Raw genomic sequence first — 13,174 nt, 5'->3', positions numbered from 1 at the left:
AAATGGTTGAAGAACATGGTCTAATGATGTGGTAAAAGCCATTAGAGTTTATTAGGAGAGCTCACTTATAAAGCAAGATGATCACTTATAAAACACTTACAGGGCCAGGAAGATAGGGCTTAAGAGCTTAAATCTGATAATAGTGAGAGGAAGCTCACAAAGGGGTGGGAGTTAGCGACAAGAGAAGGGTTTAGTAGCAATATTTTGGACAGTCTGGAATGGGAGAGGGCAACACAGAAAGGGTACAACCCGTTGGGGCTTTATGAGATGGTTTTGAGTCGGGGGAGTAAGCAATGGTGGGTACAAGCCTAAGATGTTTGCTGCTAGAAGGTACGGACTGGGAAGCGAGGTGTTGTGTGTGGGAGACTGCTGCTTCCAGTGGAACAGGAAAGAGCACCTCCTCTGCACAGCAGGTCCTTACAGTTGAGCTTTCCTTACACAGAGGGGCTCAAAAGGAGCGCTGCTTGGCTCACCAGAGGAACGCCCTGCTGTGCTCCATGGGGCAACAAACTGAAGTCCTCTACCTATGCATGCTACTGGTTGACGTGCTTCTATGTGGAGTTTGTTGGAGTTGGACCTGAGTTTCCCTTCGTACACAGGGGTATCCTCCTCCGGTTTGCAAGTAGCATGACTCATAAAAAGAGGTTACTAGCTTCTGATTGCTCTTGCCTGGGAGGTTTATATTTGCAGGCACACTTGCTCACCTTACTTCTGAAAACAGTATGAGACTTTGCTTTTTAATAGCTGCTGCTACCAAGCCCTCTTAATCTTTTTGCACAGTACAGAACCTTGGGATGTTTAGAGTGGAAGATGACCTCTACGTGATTAGACTGTATACCATTAAGGCTGGGTGTCAGGGCAAAAAATATTTATTTAAAAAAGGAGGAAAATTGCAAACAGATTCCCCACATTAAATAGCAATTGAGAATAGTCTAAGATAGCAAACAGTTAAAAAGGGCCCTGTGTATCGAAATTAAGAGTCTTGCTTAGTTTGCAGCAGACCAGGTTGAAAACGGTCCCTACCCAAATAAGTCACCAATTGTGCAATCAAAATTATGGCTACAAATAGTCAAACGCCGATGGAATCTGTGGACAGATTGCTGCACCCACATTGACTTCTGGATTGGGGCCTTATCAACTATAAGAAACGGGGTAGTGTTCTGAGAACATTATAAAGATAAAAGGAAAATATATTTTCATGGACTATTTCCCTCCTAGCTGCTCCAAGCATTTAATCTACAAACCACTGGAGGGGGGGGGGGGGGGGTTCTATGGATGGTAATGAGACCACTGTTATAGTACCTTTCATCCAAAAACACTTCACACAGCCTCTGATTGGGGCACTAAAATGCAGCCACCTCTGGGGTGGAGGGCAGCAGACAGCACTGAGCCCCCCCCCAGGAACTTTTATTCTTACCAAACCTACCAGGCAGGGCAGATAGGCCCTTGAATATTTTTTAAAACTCTGATGGGAAAGAGACATAATTTAAAGTTCTGTACTGCATAATGGAAAGAGAAAGGCTGAGCTGATGCTGTTAGGACTCAAACCTGTGGGTAAACAGTCTATTTTGTGCCTGATGACTGTCTACATTACATGCAACCAGCAGAGGATCACATCCTGATGCAAGTGGGTGATTAGTACATAAGAATTAAAAGCCCTTGTACTTTCTCAATGTAACTGCATATCATACTCTTATTTAAAAAGTTTAGATACAAAGTTTAGTAGATGGTAAAGTTAATTGGAAAATAATTAAAATGATTAAGAGGGGACCAAACCAAAATCTCTCAATGCTGGGAAGTATTCAGATTTGGAGTCAGTCAAATTGTGGATGGGAGTGATGCTTAGAGCTTGCGCAAGAAGGATGATTAGTGGACAGGACAGACCTGTTCAGTTCAGTTCCTGGCTCACATTTTCTGAGCTGCTTTGGGAAAGTCACTTAATCTAATGTGCCCTTCTGTTTCTTATCTGTAAAATGGGTTAACGTTTCCTTCCTTCAGAGGGCATTGGGAGGATAAGAGCAATACTAGCACTTTTGTCGGTAAAACTTTTGTTGGTCAGGGGCGTGGGGAAAAAACAACACACCCCTGACCGACAAAAGTTTTGCTGACAAAAGTGCCGGTGTGGGCAGCGCTATGTTGGTGGGAGATGCTCTCCCGCTGGCATGGAGTGGCTTCATGGGAGACGCAGCTCCTGTAAACATAGCCTCAGTGCTCAAATATCACAGTGATGAGGGCCATATAAGTGACTACGTCACTGTGGAACAGAACCAAGAATTCCTGAGTCCCAGGCCTCTGCTTCTGGACTCTTGGAACCAGTTATCATTCAGGTAGTGTCTGTAGCTTTGGGAACATGCTTCTCAATATGACAGATCTCTGGTAATGAAAGGAAAAACACCAGCCGCCATTACCCATATTCTTTATTTTGCAGAAAAGAATCAAACATTTTGCATGATTGGTACAAAAATGAAAAGGAGAAAAAAATGCAGTGAGAATTTTTGATCTCATTGCAGACATTTCAGCAGGAAATCTGCTCTCCAGAAAGCACAGTCCTGCAGTTCAGACAACCCCCAAAATCGTACACATTCACCCTTACTCCCTCCCTCCCACCCCTTCCCGCTTCATAAAAATTCAAGAGTTTGACACAAACAAGCTTTGGTTGCTAGCAGTAAACATGGAGTTACATTCTTCCGTCTGACAGTAGACAATCTTGTAGCCACTTTACTCCCAAGTTTTTGCACCAGGGGACAATCATTCCTCCAGGGATATTTTATCCCCCTAACATTCTAATGCTCCTATATTTTTGGATAGGACTAATACTTAGAGCTTCTGTAAGAAGGATGATTAGTGAACAGGACAGACCTGGGTTAAGTTCCTAGCTCAGAGAAAGCCTGGCATAGTCTACCTGCTGTCCCATAATGCATAGCGTCCATTGCCTGCAAACCGTGCACGAGCAGAGGAGGTGATGACAGTAAGTCTCTTGCAGCAATTTATCTGCAAGATCATCAAGGAATGGAAAAAGCCACAACAAAGATCTTCAGTCTGCAGATGGAGGTACATAGAGTATTGTAGTGTACGTGGCAAAGGATACTGCAAACCACAGAAAAAAGAAGATGATGCAGTTGAATACTGAAAAATTCCATCTTCTCTAGCGTGGCTTCCCCTTACAAATCAATCACTGTTTTCTTGGGAGGCAATTTGCTCTATTGACAGCAGAAAACCTGAGGGCTTTAGGATTCATTTTCTCACCAGAGCCCAGGATGGGGCTGGTTACCTAAGTCACCTCCCTGCACAGGCAGAGCATACAGAGAGGATCCCATCTCCCTGGTCCAAAAATCCATCAGATGCTTTGGCTATTTTTTTTTTAAGTTTGTAAACAATAATCAAGGAGAATATTGAAAGAAAGTGGGAGAGATTTACATAGATATTTACACATACTAGACACCTAGCAAATCACCAAACTGATTACTTGGAAAAGTTCTACACAATTCTTCAAGACAGATACAAAACTAGAAGGGGCAGCATTTACCCATTGGCATACCTAAGGTGCCAAAGGATGGTCAACAGTTTCCTCTGTGGGTGGCACAGGGGTACTGGAACCCAGGGTTAGAGGCACACAACCCAATGCATTCTATTGCATTTACCCCGTTCAGACAGAGAAGTTATCCTGAGGTAGATTTGTATAGATCCCATAGCTATTTAAAAAACAAACTTCCTTTTTTTCCCCTCAAAAGGGCCATCACCACTTCACCACACCCACTACTGCAGCAGGGCAGAAAGCCAGCATGAGAGCTTCCCTCCAGCCACCAAGCCTAGCTACAGGCAACATCGGAGACTGGCATCTCATCTAGGCGGCTCTCGTGCGTACCAGGGTTATAACAGTGTGTGTTAAGGAGCCTTGCGAGGCTAACTGTTCATTATCACAATAAATATCTGACTTGCTAAAGGCAGGCAAGTACATTTTCTGACCAGGCTAGTCACTTTTCACAATGATTTAGCAGGGCAGTGTGTTACAAACACAATGCTTCCTAGCCCCTCTTTTTCATTTGGGCCCTGATTCCAGGGCCGGCTCCAGGCACCAGCTTGTCAAGCAGGTGCTTGGGGCGGCCGCTCTGGAGAGGGGCGGCACGTCCAGGTATTCGGCGGCAATTCGGCAGACAGTCCCTCACTCTGCCTGGGAGCGAAGGACCTCCCGCCGAATTGCCGCCGCAGATCGCGATCGCGGCTTTTTTGTTTGTTTGTTTGTTTTTGTTTTGGCTGCTTGGGGCGGCCAAAACCCTGGAGCCGGCCCTGCCTGATTCATCTCCCTTAGAAGGGAAGTTTTGCCATCAACTTAAATGGGAGCTGGATCAGCCCCTTGGATAGCAGCTCCCAGAGTTCTGAGAGGTGAGCATTTCACTCCAACCGTTTTAAGCGCTCCTGCTCTCCAAATTCATATCCCTGCGGCAGAGGGAAGCCTCGGAGGGGGAAACGCTTAAGCAGTGCCTCTGATTCCCCCTAATTTCCACCTGGTGCCTGTTTGGAAGATTAGAGATCTCTCTTTCTTGACATTTCCTGCCCTGATCTAAATCTATTCTATTATTACCTAAAACTTATAGTGGAAACTGCACACACATTCTGAAACATACCACCATGTCAGCATTATCCCGTACCGGGGAGGGGCGGTACGGCCAGGCCCTTTGGCTGCAGAGCGCACAGGAATGTAACCGTTCCTGGCTCGAGGACAGGACTCCATTGTCCCACCCAGCAATTGTTGGCTAGCATTTGTGGAAAGTGGAGAGGGGAGAAGCAGGGGGGCAGGGAAGAGAAAAGGGGAGCAATTGTATCTGAATCTGCTACAAATTTGGATGATAGGGCTGGCTTTGGGAACTCTTGCAGCATACATTACGTGCCCAGCTCCATTCACATCCCCCAAGGAGGTGCTGGAGTCAAAGCACATTAGCACTAGGTAGAGCTGGTTGGACCAGAAGGGCCTCCTCTTGTGGAGAGTTAGCATTGTAACATTTATTCTGGTTATACTGCAGGTTTCCTAGAAATGCAAACAGTCCAGGTGGGGGGGTAAGGAGGCGAGAACCTCACAGCCAACATTTCACAACCGTGCAGAGAAAAAGGAATTTTTAAAGAAGGTATTTATGTTATAGCCCATTTAGGACTTTAATATATGCACTGAAAGGCTCTTGCTCTCTCAGAGAGAGGAATAACCAGGTGCAAGGGCAGCAGGCTTCCTTATGCCTCCAATCCAGATTAACCCCCCACTTCCAGGGCTGGAGTGACATCCAATCAGTCATTGTCCCCCATTTCTGATGTGAAGTCGGGCACTGAGCTAGGTCACTGGGGATCTATACAGAAGGAAGTCACCAGCAGAACAATGAGTGATGGTAGTCATCAAAAATTGGATTGGGACAAAAACTAGGGAGACAGGAATGTTTCCAGCCAGTGAGCGGAATTGAGAATGGACAGGAATGAGGAGGGGAGATGGAAACATGGCCAGGCTGGGAGGGAATTTGGAGTTCGGTACCAAAATACAGATACAGGCGGCTGTACCCTCCTCTGCCACATTGACTGACTTCTCTTTAACCACCCGCGGACACAAAGTCCCAAATTTCATGTAAATACAGTGAGAGGGAGAAGAGAATCTATTAAAAAATACAGTTTTAAAAATAATCAGTCCACCTGACGAACATCCAGCGAGGTAGACCTACAGTTTAAAATACAAACTTTGTTCTATCTTTGTGCTGTTAAAAAACAAAAAACAAAATTCCACTCCGTCCAGCACTGGAGCTGCAGAGGCTGTTCATCCCTGAGATTGCTCAAATACCTGAGAATAAGTTGCAGTAGTTATGTCCTCTCTCTCTCTCTCTCTCTTTAAGATTAAAATATACAAAAATACAAAAAAACAGAATATTTATATTAAAAAAAAAAACAAAGACGACAAACAAACCCAAAGATACGTCATACGCGCACGTCCTAGTGCAGGTTTCACATCACGTCGGCTTCAGCATGGATGGGGTGGGGGGGCCTTGCATTGCAAGGGCAGCTGTCCACGGGAACAAATAAATAAAGGCAGAATAGAGGGGGTGGGGGAAGGCAAAGTGGGGAGAGAAGGCAGCAGCTTTTAACTGACAGAAGGTCACCCTGTTCCTACAGGAAAGGAAAGGACCGAGCCTGCAGCCCTTATGCTCTAAAAAGGGCATTACAGATGTATATGGACTGGAGGATTGGGCCCTAATAAAGGGAGGAACAGAAGCAAATTGTATACAGTATAGGTCTGATTCAAAATCTATTGAAGTCAATGGGAAGACTCCCACTGATTCGGCCCCTATAGGCACAGGGCGACATTAAATATATTCCACTGTAGGTGCTCTCACCTGTCACGGCTTTAAAAACAGTGTGTGTGTGGGAATATGGCTTCTTCCTCTGTCGGACCCTGCATTGCAGCCCCTGGGCAATGAGGACCCACCATGATCGATTCCAAGACACGTGCTTCCATGCCTGCTGCCCCTGAGGCAATGCCGCCGCTCGTGTGCCGCATGCACGCTGACAGACAGCGAGTGGCAGACCAGGACAGCAGATTCTGTCAAGGCTGGAAGAACTCCTCCCCCAAATTTTACATCTGCCCCATTTGTTACAGTTTTAATGTCGCCATGGTTTCCTTCCAACTAGGCCATGTGTTGCTTTGATCTGTCTCTTGCTAATATAGCTAGACATTTTAAAAAGTCAGCATTACATTACAATGGCTTTCAATTAAAGAAACCCCGAGCCTAGTTAAATGCTAGAAGCCAAGGTCCGAGCTCACTGAAATCATTTTAGAAGGCCCAGGATTGGCCCCTAGAAAAAGGCCTTTTCATGCTAATTTGGGGGCATAAAAAGCCCAACTTCTACCATCAACTCCTTCCCCTCCCCCACAAACTGGGAGAGGTGAGGGATATGAAGTCTGGGTGGCTCTGAAACGAAGGGCCTTCAGAGAGGAGCAGGTCCCAGCAAGGCTACAAAACCCTCAGTCCAGCATGGAAAGCCTTAAATAAATAAAGAGGCTCTTCCCAATTATTTCAGGGCCAGCTAACCCTTAATTCAAGAGAGGTATGCTGTTCCACCATTCCCCTGCAGGGGGCGTGCTGTTCCACCATTCCCCTGCAGGTGGACAGTGGATATTCCTGGGCAAGCAGCAATCCTGGGCGAGGTCCATTTGGCTCGCCTGTGTCTAGCAAGAACAGATTGCTCACTAGTTTCTAGCTTGCCATTGAGAACCGGTCTCTGTTCTCCTGCTAGGATGGAGGCACCGGTCCTGCTCCACCCAAAATGACCCCAGGGGTTCACAAACACTACTGGGAAGGTTTGTTTAAAAACGTAAAAATCACCAAACACGGGGAAAGAAAATAGAGCGGCATGTGGCTTTCGGTTGGAGGAAGTGGTTAGGTACAGGGTTACGGGGCTGCTCCCTCTCCCACTTTTGGAGCTGGGCATCTGGACAGATGGGTAACCGGGTTCTCCCCACTCAAAGGGCTGGTCTACACTGGGGCGGGGGGGGATCAATCTAAGATATGCAACTTCAGCTACGAGAATAGCGTAGCTGAAGTCGACGTATCTTAGATCGACTTGCCTCATGGCGCGGGATCGATGGCCGCGACTCCCCCGTCGACTCCGCTTCCGCCTCTCGCGCTGGTGGAGTTCCAGAGTTGACGGGGAGCGCGTTCGGGGATCGATTGCTACCCGCCGATCCGGTGGGTAGTGAAGACGTACCCAAAGTGTGTGTGTGGGGGGGGATGAGATCTGTGCTGGGATTTTGTAACCAACATACAACCATCCCAGTCCCTCTGTCCGGATACCAGCGCCGTAGCCTGGCAGGTTGTATCCTACAGTTTGAGCTGCCACCCTCCCTCCCATCCCTTCTTTACACCAACCCCCCTACATCATGACGGCAGAGACTGCTCGCTGCTCCCCCTTTGCTGACCGATCCCTTGCTGAAGCCTTTTGATCCTGATGGAAATCTCTCCCCCACCCCCCAATCCCCCACCATCATTCTCTGGTTTCAGGAAGAAGGGACGAGCTGTGCATTTCTTCTTCCTCCCGGAAGTAGGCGGGCTTTCCCTGAGAGCTGGGCGATTGCTGTGCTTTGAGGGGGCAGCTGGCAACCATGTGGGTGATGCTCTGGCAGAAGTGGCATTTCTTTGGCTGCGGCGGCAGCTTGCATTCTTTGGCATGATGGTCCAGCCCACCACAGTTGTAGCATCTAGGAAGAGGAAGGGGAGAGACGGAGATCCGGGGAGAGAAATCAGTGGGTCAGGGTATGGTCATTCCGACTGCCAGTGCTGCTTAAAGTTGGCCAGTTGCCTCACCTTGTTACGCCCTGAGCATGAGCTGCAGCACATGGGACCCGCAGGTGGGGAGAACCAGCTGGTTTCCCAGCCCTGACTGGTGTCCCCGTGACTGCGGTAACGAATCTATGGAGACGTTGTGGTCATCAGACTGGGACAGAACTCACATCCTCCTGCTCCAAAAGTGGAGGAAAATCTCTATAGAGCCTGAGAGAGACAGCTGACTAGCTCTGATTCCATCCAGGAGAGTTACTGGGGGGGTGGGGGGGATGTTTCCAAGTGATTGCCCGCCCGCAGAAAATAGCTAAGTCACCAGGGGTGGGGGCAGGGGGGGAGGAACCAGGGGTGCAGTTTGGGGGGATTGCCCCCCCAAGCAGAGATGGGGCATGGGGGCACACAGGGTTACGTGCCGCTGCCCCCTCCCCCCCCATTTCTACAAGTGCTCACTGAAGCTGAACACTGCCTCCTGGGTCCTAGTGCCAGTCGTTCTCCCTTTCTGTGTACTAGGAGCCTTCCTGTTTTCTGTGAAAGAGGGGGGTGGGGGAAATGAGGGAAGGAGAGGTGAGGGAGTGGGGAAGAGGCAGTGCAGAAGGAAGGGGGTATATAGGAGTGAGGGGACAGGGATGGAGAAGAAAAGAGGATGGGGAATTGCAGGGGGAAGGGGGAGCCTGGCATGCGGCGTCCCCTTGGCAGCAGCTGGGGCTCCCCCGTTAAGCAGGCCCATCAAACCCTCACCCTGACAAGCCCTACCCTCCTACACCTGGACCCCTTCAATGAGCCCCCCACACCCAGACCCAGGGCCGCCGAGAGCGGGTTCGGGCCCCAGTGAAAATTTTTTTGGGGGCCCCCCAGCAAGGGCAGACTGGCTAAACAGGGCCAACGATGGGGGGGGAAGCCGGGCCCCGGGCCCTCTTCCAGACTGCCGGGCCCCGGTAATTTGTACCGGCTTCCCCCCCTCTCGTCGGCCCTGCCCAGACCCCCATCCCACTGATCCCCAAGCAGGGGCACCTAGACCTCCACCCTATCAACCCCATTCCCCCAGAACCTGGAGCCCCCCGCATCCAGACCCCTTCTGCCGATATTGTCCACTGAAATTATAAAAAGATACTAATCAAATTCTGCCAAGCCTACTTTCAGTGTATTTTTCTGGCTTTTGTCCACATTTTCATTTTAAGTCCTGCATCTCTATGATCAAATTACCAAAGCCAAGAAAAAAAAACCAAAACAAAACAAAAACAAAAAAGGCCCCAAATGGATTTAAATCTCCTTGCAGAAGCCACTCATCAGAAATGGATGGCTGCAAACAGGCTGTGCTTTTCACAGCCTGTGAAATATACTTCAAAATACCACCAGGGGGCAGCACTTTCATGCAGCCGTGCTGATGCCTGCCTAGGATGTAAGGAATGTCCCTGAGGAACCCCCTTGCAAACTCGGGGTGGGAGGGGAAGGCTACACGGGGCTAACAAGAGCCTCGCCTCTGGGCTGCAAAGCTGCTGTGGGAGACTCTGCTCGGCTGTCTGGCCATTTCCTGAGCAGTCACCGATCTCACAACGCTGGGCTTTTACGAGAGAAAATTACCCCTTCCCTCCCCCAATTTGCTGTGTGGCTACAGCACCATCCTGAACACACGCAAACAGAAAGGGAGCATTGGTCCATGCCATTCAGCCCTGGGTGTTTTTGACCTCTGGCCTTTCACTTCTGGTTTTCTGCCTTTTCCCCAGAAATCTGCATCTGACACTCATTAAAAGCTGAAGGAAGCATCTTTCAGGGGAAGGGCCACTGCCTCTCCTACCCCCAGGAGCCCTGTGGCAAGAACCCTCCTGTTCCCAGTGGCGCTGTGATATTCAGCCTCATGCCTTCCCAGCTGTGTCCCAAAGGCCCAGCAGCCAGATGGGGTCTCCCCAGCCCAGCGCCTTTTTATCAGCCCCTTTAATATCAGTAACGTCCAGCCCCACTAACAGTTCAGTGTCTGTCCTGCAGAGCTCCCCCACAGGGTCACAGCAGACACACATATGAGGTGTCTGTCCACTGGGGCCTTGTGTAGAAGCTACACTGGTGGTCTCCACTGGTTGCCACCGGTATAGAACTGGGGTTACCTTGGTGACCTCCTCAGAAGCAGAGTGGCAACGACCTGCACTTCTCCGACAGGGAAATTTCCTTGCACAAATGGATGCCTTTGGATCTTGGATAAACTCCAGAATCTTAGCCCGGGCCCCAAAGGAGGCAGAAGATTCTGGGGCATGTTTGGAAATGAAGAGGTGCCAAGTGACCGGGCACAGAACAAGTGTTTCAGAGGAAGGAATGATACAAACAGAGTGGATGGCAGATGGGTGGGGAGGGTGTTACCACATCAGAACATAGTCCACAAATCAGTCTTGACTATGTGTCTCCTCCCATCCTGGCCTCCCCCATGAAGCTCTCCCCCATATGGCTCAGGTCAGGTGCTAGGCTGATCACAAAGCCCTTGGAGATCAGGTGCTGCTGTCTGATCACCGTGCATCCCTTGCCCTGCTGCCCTTACCGGTCTCCTTTCGATCTGCGTTTCTGGAGGTTCTTCCCCTTTGGTCTCCTCTCGCTCCCAATGCAGAACACGCCCCCGGGGCCAGTCACTCGGATGGACTCCAAGCCTTTGGATGACTTCTTGAAGGTGAACTCGACTGCCTCGCCTTCTTTCAGGCTGCGGAATCCCTCCATGTGGAGCTTGCTCTAGGAGGCCAGAGAAGGGAACAAAGGTTAGACATTGCGAGAAGACCCAGTTTCCTGTGGCACGGCGAGAAAAGAACCACATTCCCCAGGTTGCAGTCTCACTGGAACAAGGATGTTCTCTTTCCACCATGGAGCTTGACAAAGGATGGACAGACAGACACAAGGATTCCCGAGTGCTTACTTCCCCAGAGACACTTCTGGAAGATGCGCTGACCTGAAAGGGTTGCTTCATAGACCAGTGGCTCTCAACCTTTCCAGACTACTGTACCCCTTTCAGAGTCTGATTTGTCTTGTGTACCTTCAAGTTTCATCTCAATTAAAAATTACTTGCTTTCAAAATCAGGACATAAAAATACAAATGTGTCACAGCACATTATTACTGAAAAAAATCACGGACTTTCTCATTTTTACCATATAATCATAAAATAAATTGATTAGAATATTAATATTGTACTTCTATTTCAGTGTATAGTACATAGAGCACTATAAAGAAGTCATTGTCTGTATGAAATTTTAGCTTGTAGTGACTTTCCTAGTGCTTTTTATGTAGCCTGTTGTAAAACTAGGCAAATATCTAGATGAGTTGATGTACCCCCTGGTTAAGAACCAGGGCTGTCAAGCAATTAAAAAAATTAACTGCGATTAATTGCGCTGTTAAACAATAATAGATTACCATTTATTTAAATATTTTTGGATGTTTTCTACATTTTCAAATATATTCATTTCAATTACAACACAGAATGCAAAGTGTACAGTGCTGGCTTTATATTTATTTTTGATTACAAATATTTGCTCTGTAAAAAACAAAAGAAATAGTATTTTTCAATTCACCTCATACAAGTACTGTAGTGCAATCTCTTTATCGTGAAAGTTGACCCTACAAATGTAGAATTATATACAAAAAAAAACCTGCATTCAAAAATAAAACAATGTAAAACTTTAGGGCCTACAAGTCCAATTAGTCCTACTTCTTGTTTAGCTAATCGCTGAGACAAACAAGTTTGTTTACATTTGCAGGAGATAATGCTGCCTGCTTCTTGTTCACAATGTCACCCGAAAGTGAGAACAGGCGTTCGCATGGCACTGTTGTAGCTGGTCTTGCAAGATATTTACATGTCAGATGCGCTAAAGGTTCATATGTCCATGGGCGGCGGGTATAATAGGCCAGGGGAGGCTCTTCCTCCCCCGGCATGGCCACGGCCGCCGGACCTCTGGTTGCAGGGTTTGGCGGCGAAGTCTTTGCTTTATTATGCCCCATGCAGGTTCTGGGACGGCGGAGGAGGCATATCAAACCTGCCTGGGGCATATCAAAAAGTGTCTTCTACAGACGCTTTTCTCCTGGGCAGTGGGCTGGTTGGGTTTGGGGAGGGGAGGCGAGGCATGGCTGTGGCCAGCCTTGGGCTCCAGGTGGAGGCAGGCTCGGCTCGGGGCTCCTCTGGGTGGGGCGGGAAGGCTCGGGGCTTTGGCCAGCCTGGCTGGGGCTCCTCCAGACGGGGGGGAGGGGAAGAGGGGGCGCTCCGGGCTGTGGCTGGCCCAGGGCCCCTCCGGGCAGGTGGAGGGGGGGTGCTCAGGGCAGGGGTGGGGGGCTCGTGGCTCTGGCTGCAGGGTGTGTGTGCAAGGGGTCTCGTGGCTCCGGCCATGGGGAGGGCGTGGGCGGAAGGGGCAGAGCTGGGGACTAACCTCCCCAGAGTGGGGCTCCACCCGCCACCCATGCATATGTCCCTTGATGCTTCAACCACCATCCCAGAGGACATGCGTCCATGCTGATGACTGGTTCTGCTCGATAACGATCCAAACCAGTGTGGACCGACGCATCTTCATTTTCATCATCAGAGTCAGATGCCACCAGCAGAAGGCTGATTTTATTCTTTGGTGGTTTGGGTTCTGTAGTTTCTGCATCAGAGTGTTGCTCTTTTAAGACTTCTGAAAGCACGCTCCACACCTCGTCCCTGTCAGATTTTGGAAGGCACTTTAGAGTCTTAAACCTTGGGTTGAGTGCTGTAGCTATCTTTAGAAATTTCACATGGGTATCTTCTTTGCGTTTTGTCAGATTTGCAGTGACAGTGTTCTTAAAATGAACAACATGTGCTGGGTTCTCATCTGAGACTGCTATAACATGAAATATATGCAGAATGCGGGTAAAACAGAGCAGGAGA

The 13,174-nt window shown here is 48.8% G+C and overlaps 1 protein-coding gene across 1 annotated transcript in view; it reads right to left on the bottom strand.

The window, feature by feature from the left end:
* Positions 1 to 8,013: 8,013 nt before the first annotated feature.
* LIN28A (lin-28 homolog A) overlaps positions 8,014 to 13,174 on the bottom strand; it is a 34,988-nt gene continuing 29,827 nt past the window's right edge. Inside the window, exons 3-4 of the mRNA XM_065421822.1 lie at positions 10,834 to 11,018; positions 8,014 to 8,227 (exon numbers count right to left, since the gene is read on the bottom strand). Of these exons, the coding sequence (XP_065277894.1) occupies positions 8,014 to 8,227; positions 10,834 to 11,018 (399 nt within the window). The remainder of the gene's footprint in view (positions 8,228 to 10,833; positions 11,019 to 13,174) is intronic.

This window comes from Emys orbicularis, chromosome 23 (assembly GCF_028017835.1).
Source record: "Emys orbicularis isolate rEmyOrb1 chromosome 23, rEmyOrb1.hap1, whole genome shotgun sequence".
Classification (NCBI taxonomy): Eukaryota; Metazoa; Chordata; order Testudines; family Emydidae; genus Emys; species Emys orbicularis.
Note: the sequence above shows the minus strand (reverse complement) of the source record. Positions and strands in the feature narration are given on the sequence as shown.